Below are 20,680 nucleotides of genomic sequence, written 5' to 3' on the forward strand. Positions count from 1 at the left end.
GCCATGCCATGATTTTTTTGAAGGCTGTTACTCTCATCTGAAAACTTCCCCTCCCCACCCAAATTTCACCCCTCCCAGAAGCCTGTTTTGGCCTCTGTGGCCATGGAAGCATTTGCAGTCTGAACCCAGCCATCTTGCTCTACATCGTCCATTCGTGTGGTTTCTCCTATGCTCTCTACCTTAACTATGAGTGCCTGGAAAACAGGGGCCACAATGTAAATGTTTCTAGCATGTCTCACAGGGCCAGTCACATACTGCTTTGACTCCCTTAGTATGGAGAATTGGGAGTGGACCATAATGATCAGTAGAAACTTCTCCATCAAATATAAGGAAGTCCTGTTTTGATTTAATAGGACACAAAGGGTCAAGAGATGTGTCCCAGGGTTCCCAAGTAATCATGCAGTAGAAATGGAATTGGACTCTAGCCGAGGGCCTGTGCTCCTTCAGGCCTGACCCGTTGTTACTGGGGGAGGGCTCCTGGCCTCTTGGCCAAATCCCACAGCTCAGCAAGCATCAGTGATGAAAGCTGGGACCTGCTCTGCACGCCAGCAGCAGGTTTATTTGGACAAGGGCGATTTAATTTAGGTGGCTGTGCTAGCACTTGAGATGCTCACGGGACCCCTGTCCCAACTCCCCAGGGCCCTGGGGCAGCGGTTACTGCTGTGGGACTCTGGGGATTGGGTGGGGTGAATTGGTCCCTCTGTCAGCCCTCATTCTTCCAGGCCTGTTCTAGCTCCTGGAGAAGCCTGGCAGAGACTGGTGGGCTCCAAGAGAGTTTGTTCTCTATGCCTCTGGGTGCCAACGCCATTTGCTGCACTGAGCCAGGGAGCCAGCAGCATGGACACAGTGGAGGCTTCCTAAATGCGTTTGATAGCTTGGAATGCATGGGATGATTTGTGGCAGACTTCCTCCCTTAATTATTTTGGGCTCATGCTGAGGTCACATCAGTCTGTACTCCTTGTATATATATCAGCTGCTTGGAAATGGCCGTGCTGAGCACCAGCCGTTCCTTGACATGTTTGCCCATTCTCCTACTTACCAAACATCTGTCAAGTACCTGCTGAGTGTAGGCACTGTGCGAGGTGCTAAGGCTCCGTGAGATGTGGTCCCTGCACCCAGAGAGCTACCTGGCTGATCCTGGGTAGTAGTTTGCTGTGGAAAATTCCCAGAGTGGAGGGAGACCTTGGCTGACCTGGAGAGACTGGCAGCCCACATTTCCAATCACGCTTGTCCTCCCCTCTGCTTGTCAGAGTTCAAGTTGCCCAGGGTCCAACGTGGCTTTGCCAGGCTCTGCTTTCTGATGTAGCTGTGGCCCTCTTTAAGAAAACCCAAGAAATGAACATTCAGATTTGCCAAGCTGATTTATTATGGGAGTGAGCATTTGCATCAGATAAGGGTCTACCAAGGATGTACCCCAGGCTTCCTTTCCATGTAGGTGCCTCTTGCAGACCCTGATCTGCAGCAGTCAAGACTATCAAGAATGACTGATGCTAGTCACCAGCCTGGTGGGGCTCTTCTGCCCTTGCTGCTGGTGTGGGGCAAGGCACTCAGTGGGTGTGGTGGTGGGGAGGTGGGCTGCCATGTTCTCACGCTCTGTCATCCCAGGCGCGTCACGTAGCCAGGGAATGGAGAGCATCTGCTGTTGCTGGCTTGAGTTCCAGTCCAATTTGCCTTTCCAAGGAGTCGGCCTCTTTCCATCCACCTCTGAGCCCTGGGAGGGACTCTGCTTCCTCCAGATGGGGAGGAGAAAGGACTCTCCTGGCTTGTCTCACTAGGGGTCTGTAAGGATGGGGGTGCCATTTAGGGGTTGATATCCTGCCCACAGAGCACTGTGCTGCTTTCCTGGATCCTACAGCCTTTCTGGGAAATGCTCTTTGCCTGTGTGCTGGAGGGTCAGAGCAAAGGGTGCTGCTCCTGAGTCTTTCGGAAAGGTGAGGAGCGGGGCTGGGGTCCATGTGAGCAGCTGGGACTAAGAGAGTTTGAATATTCTAGCAGGGAACATGGGGTAAACTGAGGCAAAAGACAAAATGTTTAGCCAGCATGGGAGCTCACCTTTTATGGGAGCTCCTGGGCATGGCTCTCTGCCAAGGGACACTGGCCAGGCAGGGTGAGGGCCCGAGCATATACCAGGGACAACCCTCAGGGCCAGGAAGGGCTGAATTTGAATTCACTTTCCTCCACCAACTCAAATACTATTTTGAAGAAAGAAAGAAACTTGGATTGTAGAAGAGGAGGAAGAAAAATGGCCTACAGGTGAGAGGGGCTTCTGGGCAGGCGGCCCAAGCCCTCCTCCCAGGCTTGCTGCAGACCTTAGGGGCTCAGCTGCCCCACTCTCTTGGGAGCCGCTCCCTCTGCCCAGTTCTGGCTGACAGCAGCCTAAGGCCCAGCTACTCCTGAGGCAGGTACCGTGTCCTTCCCTGCATTTGGCTGTATGGAAATGCGAAGGACCACCAGCCTGGAAATGAGGTTCAAATGCCTGGGCTGGCCCAGGCCTGGCAGCTTTCTGGGAACCTCCCAAGAAGCTTCCATCTTTGCTTTCACTCCTGAAGCAGAGGCTCCCCAAGTGCCTCCCAATTCCTTGCTTGTAGATAAAGGGCTTGCAGCTTTTCAGTGAAAGCCCGTGGTCCCCAGACAAGAGCCTGCAGGGGCCAGCGGGCAGAGGAGGCAGGGATGGTCCCCATCTTTGGAGGCCTCAGCCCCTCCTGGGGAGAAGCCCCGGGTGCTTGAGCAGCAGCCTTGCACCTCACCCTTGCCCAGTCCTCACAGCCCTGCTGTGGACAGTGCCCTGGTCTGGCCGTGTGTCACTCCTCCAGGGAGGCGCTCTGGGAAAAGCTCCCGGCACTGTTCCTGGTGCTTCCAGACACTCCTCAAATACTGACCGATGTTCTTGTGCTCCCTACTCCGCTTGGGAATGGGGGTACATTGACTGGGGTTCTCAGTTTCTTGCTTTCTAAACCCACACAGGTGGTGGGAGAGTAATTGCTTTTCTGACATTTTATATTATTGCCCTATTTAGTTTATCAACAGTCCTTGAGAAGTAGATAGAATCATTCCTATTTTATAGGAGAAGAATCTGAGGCTTTACTAAGATGAAGTTACTCAGTGTGAGCAGCTGGGACTAAGAGAGTTGAATATTCTAGCAGGGAACATGGGGTAAACTGAGGCAAAAGACAAAATGTTTAGCCAGCATGGGAGCTCACCTTTTATGGGAGCTCCTGGGCATGGCTCTCTGCCAAGGGACACTGGCCAGGCAGGGTGAGGGCCCGAGCATATACCAGGGACAACCCTCAGGGCCAGGAAGGGCTGAATTTGAATTCACTTTCCTCCACCAACTCACCACTCACCTCATAAATAATGAGCTGGGGCCTGAACCCAGGTTACCGACCCCAGATCCCATGTTCCTTCCCCTCACGTGCTTCATCCCCTTGAGCTAGTGCAGAGCCGGCTCCTTCTTCCCTCTGGGCCTCCGTTTCCCAGCTTGTGAAGTGTGGCCACTGAACTTCCTTCCGCCCTGAGAGTCCAGCCACTCTGCCTGCTTTGTCTCTGGGCTCAGAGCCAGCTCTCGTCAGGGCCACCGCCTCGGGAGCCTTCAGTCTTCACGCCTCTCAGCCCACCCTGACCCCCCTCCTCCGTGCGCTCTGCATGCTGCAGCTTCCCCCCTTCCACCCTGGGGCGAGTAGTGGGAGGGGAGGAGGAAGGATGAGCTCGGGCTGCCGCTGGATGCTCAGATCTAGAAATTTCTGCTGTGTGCAGGCACGTTAGTTAAGGTGGAGGTTAAGCTGTGTCACAGAGAGCCACCAAGATACAGAGGCTGTACGAAGATGAGAGTATGTTTCTCTCTCAGGTGACAGAGTTGAAGGTACCTGCCCCAGTGCCATGGGCTTGCTCCACCACCTGCAAGGACCTTACCCTCTTCTGTCTGACCAAATCTGCGGTTGGGGCCTATCTTTACTCTAGCTCAGGACAAAGTGAACAAAGGTGCTGGTGCAGGCAGGTCAAGGTGCTTGTCTGATGAAGGAAAGGGAAATGACCTGGAAGTTGATGACATGCACCCATCATTTCTGTTCACTCCTCTTTGACCTGAGCCAAGCCACGTAGCCACACCGACCTGCAAGGCTGGCTGAGGAATACTCGAGCTGGGCAGCCACGTGCCCAGCTACTGTGTATCATCTTGGAAGAGGGGGAGAATGAATTTAGGTGGACAAAAAGCAGTCCCTGCCACAGCCTTTAAGATAAAAAGGTTTATCTCAATTATCGATGCTGAGGGGCATGGCAAGAGGTGGTGGTGTGATAATCTACAGCTAACCAGATAGTCCTCAAGAGGAAGTGTGTTTCTGGGGGCAGGAGTGTGCAGGGAGGGTCAGTCTGAAAATGTACACTTGCTGCCCTCTTCCCACTGGGCGCTCTTTATAGACTTGTGTCAGTTAGGGTTGAATTTAGTTGCTCACCCTCAGCACCAGGTCATGTTTCCATTGGTCCTGGGGGAAAAGACTTGACTCTGACGTCTTACGCTCCAAGATTTGGGCCCATGACCTCGAGGCCACCCCTGGTCACCCTTCTTACCCCCTGTTAGCAGGACAGCTGAGAGTGAGTGGAGACCAGGGCCAACTTTGCTTTTCTCTCTAGGAGGCCGGGTCACATCCCAGAGAAGGCTCCCAGAATCTCAGGATGTCAAGGCCCTTGGGAAGCAGCTGAGAGCCCTGGGGTCACATTTGCCTGTTTTCCATAAGAAGAAACCTCATGGGACCCAGAGGACTTGCCCAGGTGGCCCAGCCTGTGAGGAGGAGGGCTGGCCTTGCAGTAATCCAGGTCCTTTGCTGGTCACCAAGCCTTCCTGCAAGCCTCACGTCCACATTATCTCATTTCTCCACACAGGCTTGGCCTCTGGGGACTTCCCAGCGATGTGCTCAAGGTCGACCAGCCAGTAAGGGACTCACCAGACTACACCCAGGTCTCATAGTTCCCAGCCCAGCAGAGCTGTGCCCCCTACTCACAGGACACATAGACCTGTCTCATGCTCAGCTCTGATGGAAACCGTGCTGAGCCCTCTCTAGCCATGGCGGTTAGTACTACACTCATTTGTCCATCTTGCCTTGTCTCTTCTGTGTTTCTTCTAATTCTGACACAGGTCTTGGCATTCCTGTGGTTAGGGGTCCTATAACCCCCTCTCCTGCCTTGTCTTGATGCTCAGTGTCAGAGGCAAAGACTGCTGGGGGTCTGGACTCTCTCTGATGTGAGCTAGAATGTTCAAGGTGTTGGAAGTGCCCCGCAGCCCTCAACTTCCTTTTCATCCATTTATTCATTTAGCATACATTTCTTGGTGTTGCTGTGTGTCAGCCTCCATTCTGAGGATAAGGATACACTCATGAGCAGAGGGGTCATGGCCAGCCCCTGGGGGGGGCTTTCATCTTGTCCTCCCCCTGCCAAGCCATCCACAGTATCACAAGTACAGCCTGTATTGGCTTACTCCTGGGACGTGTTTGCCATCCGTGTTTCATTAGCAGGTGTTCTTAGCTTCCTTTTAGAGATGAGCGCATTGAGGTTCTGGTAGGTTATGTGGTGACCCAAAGTCCCAAGGCTAGCTAGCACTCGTGTGCCCCGACCCCGAGCAGAGCACCCTTTCCATTGTATCTCCCTGCCTCTCTCTGCAGGCAGCCACTGGGGTGACCTCTGGGGCCCCAAATCCTTGCCAAGGCACCTGACATTGCTGTCTTGTCCCGAGCAGCTCCTGGGTCAGCCACACGGAGCTGGGCCTGCCTCACAGACCCACACATGTTGTGCACTCAAGTTGAGGTTAGGTGGCAATTTCACTTTCTCTTTAGCATTTCTTTTTTCCTTCCACATTCAGCAGACCTAAAATGGGCCTTGGAGGTGAGGACGGGAGAAAGGTGGCGTGGGTGGGCGAAGGTTCATGGTGGGTGGGGAAGGCAGGGGGAAAGCTGCACCGCACCTATGTAGGGTGCAATCCAGAACTTGGTATTTGGGGCAGTGTGGGGTGTGTATGTGTGGTGCTCTTTTCTCTCTCCCTGAATCTGATTCCAGCATTTTGTCAGCCCCTTCCCTCCACCTACACAGCCCAGCATCATCCTTATCTGTCACCACTGCTCACCTGGAACAATGAAAGCTTGTCTGACTTTCCCGGGAGGGGGAGGAAGAAGGAAGCTGAGGGTGGAGAACTTGGTGGGGTGGAGGGGAGCAGGGGGAGGCTGGGTGATTGTTCTCCAAGATGAGATTTTTGGAGGAGAGAAACTTCATTTGTACTCAGATTATAAATAAACTTCTAGCCCACAAAATCTCTTGCTAGGCCACAGAGCACATCCTTCGGTAGCCCAGAGGTCAGAGGACTGCATGAGAAGCGGTTTATAGGTGGTCAGAGCCACCATCCCGCTTCTCTAGAAAGCCTTTCCAAGGCATTCCCACCTAGCCAGCCGTCCTGGTGCCCTTGGCTGGGTGGGGCTGTATCTGCACCTCCACCCTGCTTTGTATGTGTGAGTCCTGCACCTTGGAGGGTGGCAGGTGGGGGCCGGGCTTTGCCTGGCACAGATTCTAAAGGACTTGAGCCTCCTCTGGGATTCCCCCATGGACCCAGCATGGGCCAGATGGGAGACCTTTGTACAATTTCCAGGCATGACCAGCTGCCTTAAAGCTGCAATGTTAAGTATTCCATTGCATTCAGGAGAACTGGAGACAGAGTATTTGAAATTGGAGATTTCTCAGAAAATCCTGTAGATGGATATTTCCATTCCCAGTGGTATGCTGAGGACTATTATCCTACCGAAACAGCCAGAGACCCAGGCCATGGCCACTCCAGGGACTGTCCCAGGTGTCAAAGACCTTGGCCAAACCCATTGCCTCTCTGGTTTAATGGGTGAGGAAGCTGAGGTCCACAGGGAAAAGCAACTTGCCTAGAGCCACAGTGATCTTTTTTATTTTCGCAAGTCCAAGATGAGGACTTGACCTCCTAAGTCCCAACCGTTTCACCTCACTGTGCTGCCTTCAGACATTCATTCATTGCCCCTTCTCCCCAGAGTTTTAAATTCATATACTTTCCCAAAGTGCCCAAGTTTCATGACATGTCAGAGAGGCCAGCATGCTGTCTAGACAGCCCTAATACCACAGTGTACATGTATACCTGAGCCCCCATGGGAGACCGTCTCATGCCTCCAGGTTTCACTGGTTGAGTCTCAGCCCCAGACACTCCCTTCCTCTTTCTCCCCCACATTTCACACTCCCAAAAGTCAGGAGTGGCTGATGTGTGGTGAGCCACCTGAGGTCTGCCTGAGCCTGGCCGATGAATGAATCGGAGCCTTTGAAAAATGACCCCCTAAAGGGCAGGGAGGGAGGCCAGTCTCTCTGAGGCCCAAAGGTGTTACTCTAGGATCAATTCTCCAGTTGTCGAGTTTTCCAAAACAGCAGTTTGATATTCTGTAGATCAGCCTGGGTGTGTCCCTTGTCCACTATGCTCCAGGTCCCTCTGGCAACACCTCTTCTTTGTTTTATAGCTGCACTGTCCAACAGAAACGTAATGAGAACCATATACATAATGTTAACTTTTGAGGTACCTAGAAAAGTAAAACAAAAAGCCTTAAGTGAAATAAATTTGAACAGTGTATTTTATTTTACCCACTATATTCAGAATATCATCTCAACATGTAACTGATGCTGTTGGCTCTGCAGCCCCTCCTTGAATTTCTCCCTTCCATTTAAAATGCTTTCAAGACTCTGTCTTACTCACTCCACTCATGGCAACACCAGCGCCTCCCAGAACTTCCCTGTTGGATTAAGAATTGAAGAAGCCCTTCTTTCCTCTGCAGCCCTCTCCTCTCGGATGCCTGGCTCCAGCCATCCCGAACACCACTTCCCTTCCCCTTGGCAGGGCCCTAGCCTCTCTCAGGCCCTGCTCCTCCTACCTGGGCCATTTCCCCAGCTCTCTTCTTGGTCTGCCTACCTCTAGCTGCTTCACCTTTGCTGCCTCTCCCAGCTGTCACCTTCATCTCCCCGAAGTCCAGCTCTGATCACATCTCCCTCCTGGAAGCCTGCAGCATTAGAAGTTGTAGTAACATGAGAACATACTTACGTTATAACGTTAAGTGAAAAAGACAGGATACCAAATTATTTAAACAGTAAATCACAGCTTCACAAAAGCAAAACCAAAAAAACTGTAAGCAGATTTTTTAAAAAAGAAAGATGAATAAACCAGTTAACACTGGTTGTCTTAGGGTGGGAAATTGATCCTTTTTTCCCTATAATTTTGAAGTTTTCTCTCATGAATGCATATTTCATAAAGAGGACATCCTGTTCAAGTAAGCCCTGCTATGTTAAAGCTGTTGTTCCTCTTCTGGATGCACACACAAGGTCTGGCATCTTCCTAGGAATAAGTAGCCAAAGATGACAAAACTAAAATGTACAGGGTGGCATTTTACTCTAAAGCACAGCCATTCAAGTTATAGAATAAACTCTCTCACTCGTTATTGCCATTGTTTGCTTTAAAATATAAGGGAATCAAAATTACAATGCCATCCCACCTTACTCGCACTAGGACGGTTGTCATAAAAAGACAGACAAACACAAGTGCTAGGGAGGATGTGGAGTAAGAATCCTCCATCCACTGGCTGCAATACGAGTGGTGCGGCCACTTTGGAAAACATCTGGGCAGTTCCTCAAAACGTTTAACATAGATTTACCAGGTGACCAGTGTCTTAGTGCCCTTGGGTTACTGTAACAGAATACTATAGCTGTATTTATTTCTCACTTTTCTGGAGGCTGGGAAGTCCAAGTTCAAGGCACCAGCAGATTCGGTGTGTGGTGAGATCCCACTTCCTGGCTCACAGATGACCACCCATCTTCTCACTCTGCCTTCACATGGTAGAAGGAGAGTTAGAAAGAGCTGGGGCCTCTTTTATAAGAGCAGTGATCCCACTCACCAGGGCTCCACCCTCGTGACCTAATCACCTCCCCAAAGCCCCACCTCTTTATATCATCACTTTGTGGGTTAGGAGTTTAACTTGGGCAGAAGGGACACAAACATTCAGTCCGGAACATCTAGCCATTCTACTCCTAGGGTTATACCCAAGAGAGCTGGAAACATACATCCAGGCAAGGACTGGAACATGAATGCTCATAGCAGCAATATTCATAATAGCCAAAAAGTAAACACAACTCAAACGTCCGTAACTGATGAATGGATAAATAAAAGATTGTGTATCCATGCTATGGAATATTATTTGGCCATAAGAAGGAATGAAGTCCTGAGACCTGCTTCAACGGAGGGGAGTCTTGAAAGTATTATGCTTAGTGAAAATATCCAGCCACAGAAGGCTACCTATTACATGATTCCATCCATAGGAAATGTCCATAACAGGCAAATCCATTGAGATAGAAAATGAATTAGTGGTTGACAGGAGCTGGGGGTCGGGATAGAAGTGGGAAACTAATGGATGTGGGGCTTTTTTTTAGGTTGTTGAAAACGTTCTGGAATTAGATAGTGGTGAAGGTTGGACAACCTTCAGAATACACTAAAAACTACTGAATTGTATACTTTAATAAGATGAATTTTATGGTATATGAATTACATCTCAATGGAAAAATGCTTAAGGGAAGCTCTACCAGAGTAAGGCTTGACCTCCCTTGCACCTTGGAGCCAAGTGCATTCAGAGGTAGTGGCTGGCAGTAGGTGCCTAATCAGCAGCGTTTTATGTGGCCAGGATCTATGAAGAAGGCCTGGGGCATCTACGACGAGGGTAAAAGAAAGCTGAGCATTTCTTTATTAAATAGAATAAAACAAAAGTGGATCTAAATTAAGTTGGGATAAATAACAGCTTAGTACAGTCAGCAGGATGAGCTCCAAGCTGGAATGACAATCTGTAACTTAGCTCTGCTGCCTCCTGTGTAACCATGGACAGAGGGCTCCCACCTCAAAACTTAGTTTCCTTATCAGCAAACATGGGGTGATACCACCCAACTTGTTTATCTTGTAAGGAAGCAGTGAGGATGCAGCAATGTTACATGTGAAAGTGTTTGGGAATAATGAAAATTGCAGCACCCAGTCATTCCTCGATACTGGTCCTTCTTCACGTTTCAGTCTATTTTGTCTTTTCCTAAAAATATATTAAGCTGGTGCTAATTGTAGATTTTTAAATATTTCATGCCAGATTTTAGGAACAGTAAAATTGTATTAAATACACACAATACTTTCAGAATCATAGTGTAGACTGGTGTTTTCCAGAGGCAGTGAATAGCCTGTATGGTTGGAGTAGGTGATAAGGAGGAAGATGTGGCCTATGATGAGACTTGTAGAGTCTTAATGCCAGTGCAGGAGATGGGGCTTTATCTTACTAGTAATAAGGGGCCATGGCAGGCTTTGGAGCAGGAAAGTGTCATGATGTGAAGGGATATGAGGATCTCTGATATAGAGGATAATATGCATGGAGGAGTCAGGAGCAGGAAGACTGGCAAGCCCTGAGCAGCTAGATCTGGGCTGGAATGGGGAGGAGGGGGCTGCCATCTGAGCAGGCCCCTAGTAGGAATGAAGAGAGCAGGGAGCCTGGTCCTATTTGTCCACAGCTAGTGAGACAGACCAGCCACCTCCATGAAAGAGGATCTCATCACAAAACCCCCAAGCAGAGATAATGAGGCTTCAATCACCAAAAAGCATTCAGCGAGATGTCTTTATGCTTTGTAAAGGGAACATTTTAAAGAGGCGTCACTATGATTTAAATAAAGTTAAAAATCTGTAATATTTTTAAAAAGCCGTTTAGTACCTAATTGAGCATGGTACAGTACACAAGGAACAGTGCCAATATGCCTTCTAAGAGTATATAATTTAAGATTATCCCTCCTTGATTTATTTTACTTTATATCATAATGGGATTCCACTGAGGTCTCCTGAGCTTCTCACCACCACATTGTAGGACAAATGAAATCTGGGGCAAGTGGAAGGAATTCTTCTGCAGCTTGTCAGCTCCTTTTCTTTGGGACTCATTTGGTTGCTGGTTTTGTGTACTTGTAAACAGGAGAAGGACTAGAACAGGAAAGGGCTGGGGTCCCAGTCTCACCTGCAGGAGAGGACCTGCCCTCCCTTCCTACACCCAGCAGAGCAGGCAGCAGCCACTAGGCGCCCTGAGGGAGTCTAGTCCCCTTGGCCAGGTGGGTGGATCGGGGAAGTCAGATCCCCGCTTTGGCTTGCACTTAGCTGGGGTGATTTCAGATGCGGATGTGGAGGGAAAAGCAGTGATCTGCCTGTGCAGGGAGCCACCAGGAGTGGAGGGGAGGATCTGGAAGAGGTAGCCAGGTAGGGGGCAGGGGAGCTGGGTCACCCCCAGTATACTGGGGCTCAGCCAAGGGGATCAGCCAAGGGGAAATGGTTTTCAGAATTGGATGAGGATAGGTTTGAAAAGGCTCCCTGATAGGGATGCCAGGCAAAGTAGAGTCACTAGTGAAGTTTTAATTTCAGAGAAACAACATATAATTTTTTAGGGTAAGTATGTCCCAAATATTCCATGGGACATACTTATACTAAAAAAAAAAAATCATTTCGTTGTTTATCTGAAATTCAAATTTAACTGAACTTCTTGCCTCCCTCCCCCATCACTAAGTCTGGCTCCCAGGAAAATTCTGATTCCTCTCCTCCTTGGCACTGCCACCACCAGACACTCCTTGTGAAGCACTTTGCAGGGGGCAAGCTGACTGGTCAGAAAAGAAGCCATGAAAAATAGTACATTGGGAGGGGGTCTTCCCCAACTCATTTCCTTCTGTTCCTGATTCCTCTTTGCCCTGCGCCTCTCCCAGGACTGGGGAGTAGCAAGTCTAGGGCAGTGGGCCCATGCAGCTCTCTAAAAACCCAGAGAGCGGGGCACCAACGATTGCAGTGCCCAAGGCTGGCTGCTGGGATTTCTCTCCGCCTTTGCTGAGGAGACGCAGGCAAGCGCTGTACTTCACTTGGGGCCAAATCAGACCTGCAGCCTGCAGGCAGCAAGAGACGCGGTTTCTGAAGTGCTGCATTTTAGAAATGCCGACCAGAGTTGTAAATATTCATAGTCATCTCCCCTGGGTTTCCGCTCAGATTGGAATTCCAAACATTCTCTTCTAGTGGAGTTTCTCCTGGTGGTGTCCTGGGGCCACCTGGACCCAAACCATTTGCAGGGTTTGCTTTAAAAGCAGATGCAAAAGCTGCTCCCAGGGCTGAGGTTTTGCTGTGTGGCTGGGTCTCCTCATTAATCCTGGTGTAATGTAGGTATACCTTCACACATACAGGCACACACACACACACACGTGCATGTTCCCTGTGGTTAGATGTGTCCCATGTGGTTGGCACAGGGGAAACCAAGAAACCCTTAATTAGGCCTGGTTTACCTGCCATTGCTGCTGTTACCTGTTGTTGACTAAATCTGTTACATAAGTACAGGGTTTATGCTTCTGCTATGCTTGCCTTCTGGGGGTGGGGTGGGGTGGGGGGCACATAGGAGGAGGATCAATAATTGATCATCATTGTTTTCAGTGGGAAAGAAAACCGGTCAGCGTTTGGACCCTTGCACCCAAGGTGTGTGATCATTTTTAAGGTGCAGACTCCTTCCTAAAAGGCTGTAAGCAGAATTCCACAAGGTTTTACAGATGCCTCCTCTCCATTCATGACATGAATGTCTGTGCGGGGACCTTAGCATCTGTTAAAACCTGGTGCACACATTCCTGCTTTTTTTGGTGGGTGGTGTGTGTGTTTGACATATTAATCCCACTTTTTAACTCTCAGGTCCAATTTGCTGAAATCACCCTTCCCTATGTCCTTGCTCACCACCCGGCTGTTAGCACCCTATTCCTGCTCACCCTGTCTCATGTTTTAGTGAATGGGAGACTGGAGCACTGAGGCATACTAAGCTTAGCAAAGCCATTTGGACCCCTATTGGGTTACAGAGCACCATTTTACCTGGATTTGCACCGTCTGTTGCTATTGGCCTTCTGGCTGCAGGAGTTGAATTACAGCAGGAGAGGCCAGGACTAGTACCAGTATGCTGCGGCGGCCAGCTGATAATTACCTCAGGGGTCATGCCTCAGAATAGACTCTGGACCCTCTTTCTGTCTTCACAGAGAGGAAGAACTGCCCTTTCCCTGTCCAGCCTCACATTCTCTCTCCTTTTCCCTGCTGGATCGTGTCCTGTTCTTTTTTATTGAAGTACAGTTTACATACAGTAGAATTCATCCTATATGATGTACAGTTCTGTGGACTTGACAAAGGCGTTTAGATGTGTAACCACCAACACGATCAAGATATGGAGCAGCTCCCTCTCCCCTAAAGTATTCCTCCAGCTGCCCCTTTCAGTCTCCTAGGCCCCCTGGCAACCACTGTGTCAGTCCCTGCGGTCTTGCCTGTCCCAGAATGCTGCATAAATAATGTATATATGAATCATACGGTGTATAGCCTGTGAAGTGTGGCTTCTTTCACTCGGCATAATGTATTTGAGACTTGTCCGTGTTGATATGTTATCACTAGGGTGTTCTGTTTTATAGATGAGTAGAATTTCATAAGCAATCCTACACAGATTTTTGTGTGAACATAACTTTTTATTTCATTCAGGCAGATACCTAGGAGTGAGGTTGCTGGTCATACGGCAAGTGTATGTTTCACTTTACAAAAAAAGTGCCAGTTTTCCAAAGTGGCCGCACCATTTTTCATTTCTACCAGTAAGGTAGGAGGTTTCCAGTTGCCCCACATTATCATCAATACTACCAGTATTAGCAGTTCTTTTACTTTTTGCTTTGTTTCGCTTTTTAATTTAACTTAATTTTAGCCATCCTAATAATGTTTAGTAGAATCTCATTGTTTCTTAAAATTTGCATTTCCCTAAGGGCTAATTTCTTAAAATTTGCATTTCCCTAAGGGCTAAATATTTTGCATATCTTTCTCTGTGCTTGTCTCCCTTATATCTTATTAGGTGAATTGTCTATTCAAATCTTTTGCTCTTTTAAAAAGTCGGTTGTTTTTCCTCTTATTGTTGACTTTTGAGAGTTCTTTATGAATTCTACCCTTTTATCAGATATGTGATTTACAAATAATTTCTCCCATTCTGTGGCTTGCCTTTTCATTATTTTGATTAAACAGTGTCTTTTGAAGGCAAAATTCTTAATTTTGATGATCTAGTTTATGAATGTATAATTTCTTTTCTTTTATAGATCTTGATTTTGCTGGTATATATAAGAAATCTTTGCCTAACCTAAAGTCCTATGTTTTCTTTTAGAAGTTTAATAGTTTTAGGTTTTGCATTTAGGGCTATGAACCATTTGGGGTAAATTTCTGTGTATTTTGTGAGGTTTGAGTTGGATATCCAATTGTCCTGGCACCATTTACTTAAAAGATTATCCTTTTTCCCCATTTAGTTGCCATTATATTTGTCAAAAATAAAAGTGTGATACCTGTAGACATTTTCTCTCATTCTTGTGGGCTGTCTTTTCACTTTCTTGATGGTGTCATGTGAAGCAAAAGTTTTTAATTTTGATGAGATACAATTTTTTTCCTTTTGTCATTTGTGCTTTCGGTGTAATATCTAAGAACTCATTGCCTGATCCCAGGTCATGAAGATTTACTTCTGTATTTTCTTCTAAGAGCTTTATAGCTTTGGCTTTTACATTTAGATCTCTGATCCACCTCAAGTTAATTTTGTATGTGGTGTGAGGTAGGGGATCCAACTTCATTCTTTTGCATGTGGATATGAAGTTATCCCAGCATCTTCTATTGAAAAGACTATTCTTTCCTCCACCGAATTATCTTGGTATCCTTGTCAAGAATCAACTAACCACAAATATAGGGTTTATTTCTGAACTCTTAATTCTATTCCTTTGATCTATATTCCTATCCTTATACCACTGTTGTACTGCCTTAATTACTGGAGCTTTATAGTAAGTCTTGAAATTGAGAAGTGTGAGTCTTCCAACTTGGTTCATCTTTTTCAAAATTATTTTGTCTATTTTAGTTGCTTTGCTTTTCCATATAAATTTTAGGCTCAGCTTGCCAGTTTCTAAAAAAAATAGTAATCCTGCTTGTATTTTGATTATGGTTACATTGCTTCTATACATCAGTTTGGAGAGAATTGCCATTGGAACAATGTTAAGTTTTCTAACACATGAACATGGTACATCTCTATTTATTTAGGTCTTTAAAAAATTTCTTTCATCAGTGTTCTATAGTTTTCAATTAACAGGTTTGCACATATTTTGTTAGATTTATACATAAATATTTATGTACCATTAAATGGCACTTTAAAATTTTCACTGCTTTAATTACTGTATTAACTAATTACTTCTGATTGTTCATTGCTTGCATATAGAAATATCGCTGCTTTTTGTATCTTGACCTTGTATTCTGTGATCTTGTATCCTTGCATTTCTAAACATGTTTATTAATTCTGGTAGCTGTTTTGTATATTATTTGGGATATTCCCCATAGATAATCATGTCATCTGAAAATACAGGCAGTTTCATTTCTTTCTTTCCAATCTCTATGCCTTTTATTTCTTTCTCTTGTCTCATTGTGTGGTCTAGGACCTCCAGTACAATGTTGATATGAGTGATGAGAGTGGACAACCTTGCTTTATTCATGGTCTTAGGGGAAAGTATTCAGTCTTCACCATTAAGCATGATGTTAGCTGTAGACTTTTTGTATATGCCATTAATTAGACTAAGGATTTTCCTTTCCATTCTTAATTTGTTAAGAGTTTTTTTTATAAGTCTTGCATACATGTTGAATTTGTTAATATACGTGTTCAGTAGCTATTGAAATAACTGTATGGTTTTTCTATTTAGTCTGTTAAAATGGTGAATTACATTGACTGATTTTTCAATAAATCAATCAGGCTTTCACTCTTGGGATAAACCCCACTTGTCCATGTTGCATTATTATAGTGTATTATCCTGTCTTAGGGTAGCTCCTCATCTTCTCCTTCCCATTTTCTCCTGTCTCACTCCTGTTTTTATCATATGGTACCTTCCTGTCTCCTTTCAAAAGAGATCCACTAACTAGAACATTCTTCAGAATTCCCTATAGTCTGCACCTTCAGCCTCCACCTTCTCATCTCATTCTTTCTCCTTACTCTTTGCCCAGTGGTTCCCAAGTGATTTCCTGGAGTTGCGTCCTCAGGGTCTCCCTTCATAGTCATTGCACTGGGGATACTTCCTTTTGAGTCAGATCTTCTTGCCTGGCTCCAGCCTCGTATTGGTCTTTATTCCTTCATACCTTGGACTTCTGCCGCAGCCTCCTGACCCATCTCCCATCCTGTGCACTATACCCTCACTCCTGATGAATCTTCCTGAAGCAGTGTGTTCATCCTGCTATTCTTTGGCTCAACAGTCCTTTGTGGCCCCTGTGTATAAGGATGTGCCAGGCCTCCTCAGCTGGACATTCAGATGCCCCTTCAATCTGGCTTCAGTCTGCCTTTCCAGTTCCATCTTCTGTCTGTTGATTTCCTCTCAGGGTCAGAGAACCTAGATTATTTACTTAAGGACCCCAGATACCTTACAAGCCTAAGCTTCCTAGATGTCCTCTCCCATGCCTGCCGACCTCACCAAATGTGCCCCTAGCCCCAGGCCCAAAGGGCTCCTGGCCTGCCCAGAGATCTCCTCGCATCTCTCCACTCTCTGCTCCTCTCCCTCTTGCTTGGTGTGAGTCAGTTTCTGCTTCCTGTTGTTGGTTCTCTGTCAGTTTTGTCCATTTATCTCCTCAACCAGATTCTATGCTTCTGTGGAGTAAGAGTCTTCTTTACTTGTGATAAACAGGTTGGGTTTTTCTCTGCCATGTGTCTACATGAAATGACAATGGTTGGCTCCTGGGGTGGACTGGGCTGGGGTGGGGAGTTGTGGGAGTTGTGCATCATTGGCAGAGTTGGTGGAGCTGAGAATCTGAGTCTGCCCCTTCCCTGATGGCACATCCAGGAGGCATCTGGGGGGCATCCAAGAGGTGTCTGAAGGGAGCTCATGGTGTTTGTCCAGCAGGAAATCAGAATCTATTGTTCAGCCAGTGAGAAAGCAAGACTTTGAGATGGGAAGGAGAAAGTCTTTTTTCTGTTCACGGGCGGGGGCAGACGGGGTATAGGATGTGTCCAGGGAAAGGTGGTACCACATCCAGCATGAAGCCCACATGGCCTCTGGGCCTGAGCTGGCTGAGGACCCTGTGTGGAAATCTGGACCACCTCAGGCCTTCTGGGAGAATGAAGACCTGAGTCAAGGACAGGCCTTTTGGGTTCCAGAGACGAGGAGGCCCATGGAAGACGAGTGCGGGAGCTGTCTGCCAGGTCCCTTCCAGTCAGCTGAAGTCCCAGAGGAAGGTACTTTGGGACCCAAATGGAGAAGTGGACAAGGGACCAGCATAGGGCTCCTGAGGGCTGGTGGGGCCACAGTAGAAGGTGCAGGGGCTCACCTGAGCTCCTTCTACAGGAGGGACTAAGAATTAAGTTTTTGGAGGGAGAGCTTGAGGCCTCGAAGCCTGAGCATCTTTGTGTGGCTTCTGTCATGTTACCTGAGGCAAGGACTGGGCCAGGATCAGTTTACCCAGATGCCCCAGGAGCTGAACTTGCCAATAGAAATTTTGACTGAACAGAATCTTTTCCAGGATCTGAAATGTGCTCTGTAAACTTGCCTTTGTGGGTTGGTTGTGTTGTGTTTTGTTTTCCTCAGCTCCGTCACAGTATCACCAATACACTAAGCCATTTAATCTTTGGTTCTATGGACATGTTCAGTATGATTATTCAGTGACTCGATGTCCTTATGGCCACACCCTGTCACAGGCCAGCCAAGCTTTAGGCTTTGAGGACATCAGAGAGCCCGGCAGATTGCTACTTGCAGCGGTCAGCTGCGGGTGGATGTCCTTGGCATTTGTTTTCTGGCATCTAGATGTGCATTTGCTAGGATGGGGGCTGGAGAGCTCCACACCTTGGGGCTAGGAGGATCAGGGTTGGGGCTCCCGTGACTGGTGCCCTCTCCGGGCTTGAGCTCAGGGTCCTCGTCTCTCCCTCTGCAGCTTGTCTCCAATGTCCTCATTTTCTCCTGCACCAACATCGTGGGTGTCTGCACACACTACCCGGCGGAGGTCTCCCAGAGACAGGCCTTCCAGGAGACCCGGGAGTGCATCCAGGCGAGGCTCCACTCACAGCGGGAGAACCAGCAGCAGGTGAGTGAAGCCCTCCTGCCTCAGCCCAGCTGCCCGCCTGCCCCCAGCTGTGCTGGCTACAGCTGCTCAGCCTGCTCCCTAGGTGGGGGCTCAGCCCGCTAGGGAATGTTTCCCCTGGAGGAAGCCCAGCATTCCTGGCTCCATGGAAATGCTTAGAAGAGGCTCTGGAGAAGGAGCTCTACCCCTGAACCTCCCCATTGCCAACAAGCCAAGCAGCCCAGGCCCCAGGTGGCAGGATGGGGCCCCCACCCCTCCCCAGGTGCCGGTGAGTTGGAGTGGGGAGAACATCAGCACCCCCTACCTCCCTGGGACTAAGGTGCTCCCTCAGGGGAGAGGGGAGCAGGAGAGGACACAGAACTGTCACCCCTATGTCGAGGTCTGGGGTTTGGTAGGTTCAGAGAAAGGAAGACAGTCCTGTCTCACCCTAACGTCACCCTCAGAGGACTCCTGGGTTAGGAGGCAGGCCGTTCACATGGCCACAGCCTCGGGGCCCTGCTCCCAGTGAGCCCTGCAGCCAGGAGACCTGCCCCTGTGTGCTTCTGGGTAGAGGTGGATGGGGACCAAGGTCTGTGCTGGGTCCCCTCCTGTCTGGCTGCCATCCTTGGGGTGCCCCTATCTGGTCTGGGAACTCTGAGACAGTATGGGGGGCCAGAGTGGGCTGGGCGGCCCCAGAGGAGAGAGTCGGCGGTCAGCAGGGTGGTGGGGCTCCCACTGGACTCACACCTAGAGATGGAAGTTGCTCCAGACTGGATCCTCCTCTTCACATGTCAGCATTTCCCCAAAGCCTCTGCAGGCATAACTAGAGTCCTGCTCTGTGCTGCATGCTATGTCAGGCCTGATGGCAGGTAGCCACCTGGAAGGTCGGCCTTTGAGAGTGAGGACAGGGAACACAGAGGTCTAGATGGCAGTAGTCATCCGCACCCTCATGGCTAGCATGGAGCGTGTGCTGTGGTTCCCTGAGGACACAGCAGTTTTACTGCAATGTGAGGGCTTCTCTGATTCCATCCACATGGATCCTAGGAGGAGCGGTGACATGACCAGGGGACATCCAGACAGCTGAGCAAGGGAGTAGAGCCCCATGGTGCCTCCCCAGGCCCTCCCCTAGTCACTGCCTGTCCCCACCTCCCTTCCAGCGCTACCCCTGTGGCAGTCACGTCTTGCCCCATCTCCAGCGCACACTGCCCAGTAGGAGGCCTGGCTTCCCCCAAGGGCTTTTTTGGCTCCAGAGGCTCCTGGTCCAGCCTCTTGAGTGAAAAAGCCCAGCAGTGTCTCTGAGCCCTCTCATGACCTTTTCCGGACAAGTTTGCCTCACTCTGCCCCCCACTCTAAGCCCCTATGTGCCTCACAAGCCCCCTCCCACCCAGTTGCATGCCCCAGCATCTCTTACCTGATATCAGGATGCCTTTCCCCTTCCATGTTAGGGAGTGTCCTTCCCACTCTGGGCCTCGTCCCTTCTCCAACAAAATTAACATTTTACAGTACATCCCAGTGTCTTGCACTGGCCTGGCCAGGCTGGACCTCCCAGCAGATCCACAGGGGTTCAGGGGAGAAAATATATTTGTTATACCCTGTTCCTGGCTGAGACACAGGGAGGGATGCGTGCTCCTGGGGACAGGCTCCCCTCACCCAGCCAGAGCCCAGTGGCCCTCCGGCCTCCCCCTGCTCTCTGCAGAAAGGGTTGCTCTTGAGTCCCTGGGAGAAGCTCCTAGGTGCCACCCAACAAAGGGACTCAGAATTCTTCCCAGCCACCCCCTGCCCAATCCTCCTGGCCCTGAGCCCCAGAAGTACTCATAAATGTAGGTGGGGCTCCCACAAGTCTAAAAGACTTGCTGCACACTTTCTCCCAGTCACCCTATAGTGTGTGTTTCTATCTCCAGGAACTGTTTACTGAGGGTCCAGTGAGTATGAGATGGGTTTCGGTGGCCAGTTCAGGGGGTACTGAGCAGGGGCCCCTGCCCTAGGCTGGGGAGACCAGGCTGGGGAGGCCAGGCTGACCCTCAGAGAGCACCATCCCAAACTGGCTTAGCAGTGTTTCCCCAGCATAAGGCTGTCATCTGTGGAGCTGAACAAAACACAGCTTGCATCCTCAGGGATGTGTCTCTCTGCATGCACTGAAGGGAGACCTCTGAAGTACAGAGTGATCAGGAACTCTAGCTGCTGGCAGCCAGAGCCAGAACCCTCCTGGGAACAGGGGCAGCCTGAAGGAAGGCTAGGAGTGAGGATGGTGATTATGTAAAGGCAAGGGAATAACTATGAGAAGCTTGGGAGGCTTCCTGTAGCCCATCTCTCTGGAGCAGCATGCAGATTTCAATGCAGGGGTGCTGGGAACATGGAGGAGCCAGACTGTGGAAACCTTGAGGCCAGGCTAGGGGCAGGAGCTCATCCTAGAAGCACAGGGTGGCACAGAAGAGTTTTGCTCAGGGCAGCAATGTGGGCCGGAGTATGTTCTAGGATTGCTCACTGGGTTGCAGTGTGGAGGATGGATCACAGGCGGCAAGCTTGGAGACAGAAAGCCAGGTGGAGACTGTCCCT

The 20,680-nt window shown here is 49.0% G+C and overlaps 1 protein-coding gene across 5 annotated transcripts in view; it reads left to right on the top strand.

The window, feature by feature from the left end:
- Positions 1-20,680, top strand: part of ADCY5 (adenylate cyclase 5) — a 144,438-nt gene that overhangs the window by 61,547 nt on the left and 62,211 nt on the right. For all 5 annotated transcript variants that reach the window (XM_037013047.2, XM_037013051.2, XM_037013048.2 and 2 more), the window contains exon 2: positions 17,999-18,148. In XM_037013047.2, coding sequence (XP_036868942.1) covers positions 17,999-18,148 — 150 coding nt within the window. The remainder of the gene's footprint in view (positions 1-17,998; positions 18,149-20,680) is intronic.

The sequence above is a fragment of the Manis javanica genome, chromosome 3 (assembly GCF_040802235.1).
Source record: "Manis javanica isolate MJ-LG chromosome 3, MJ_LKY, whole genome shotgun sequence".
NCBI lineage: Eukaryota > Metazoa > Chordata > Mammalia > Pholidota > Manidae > Manis > Manis javanica.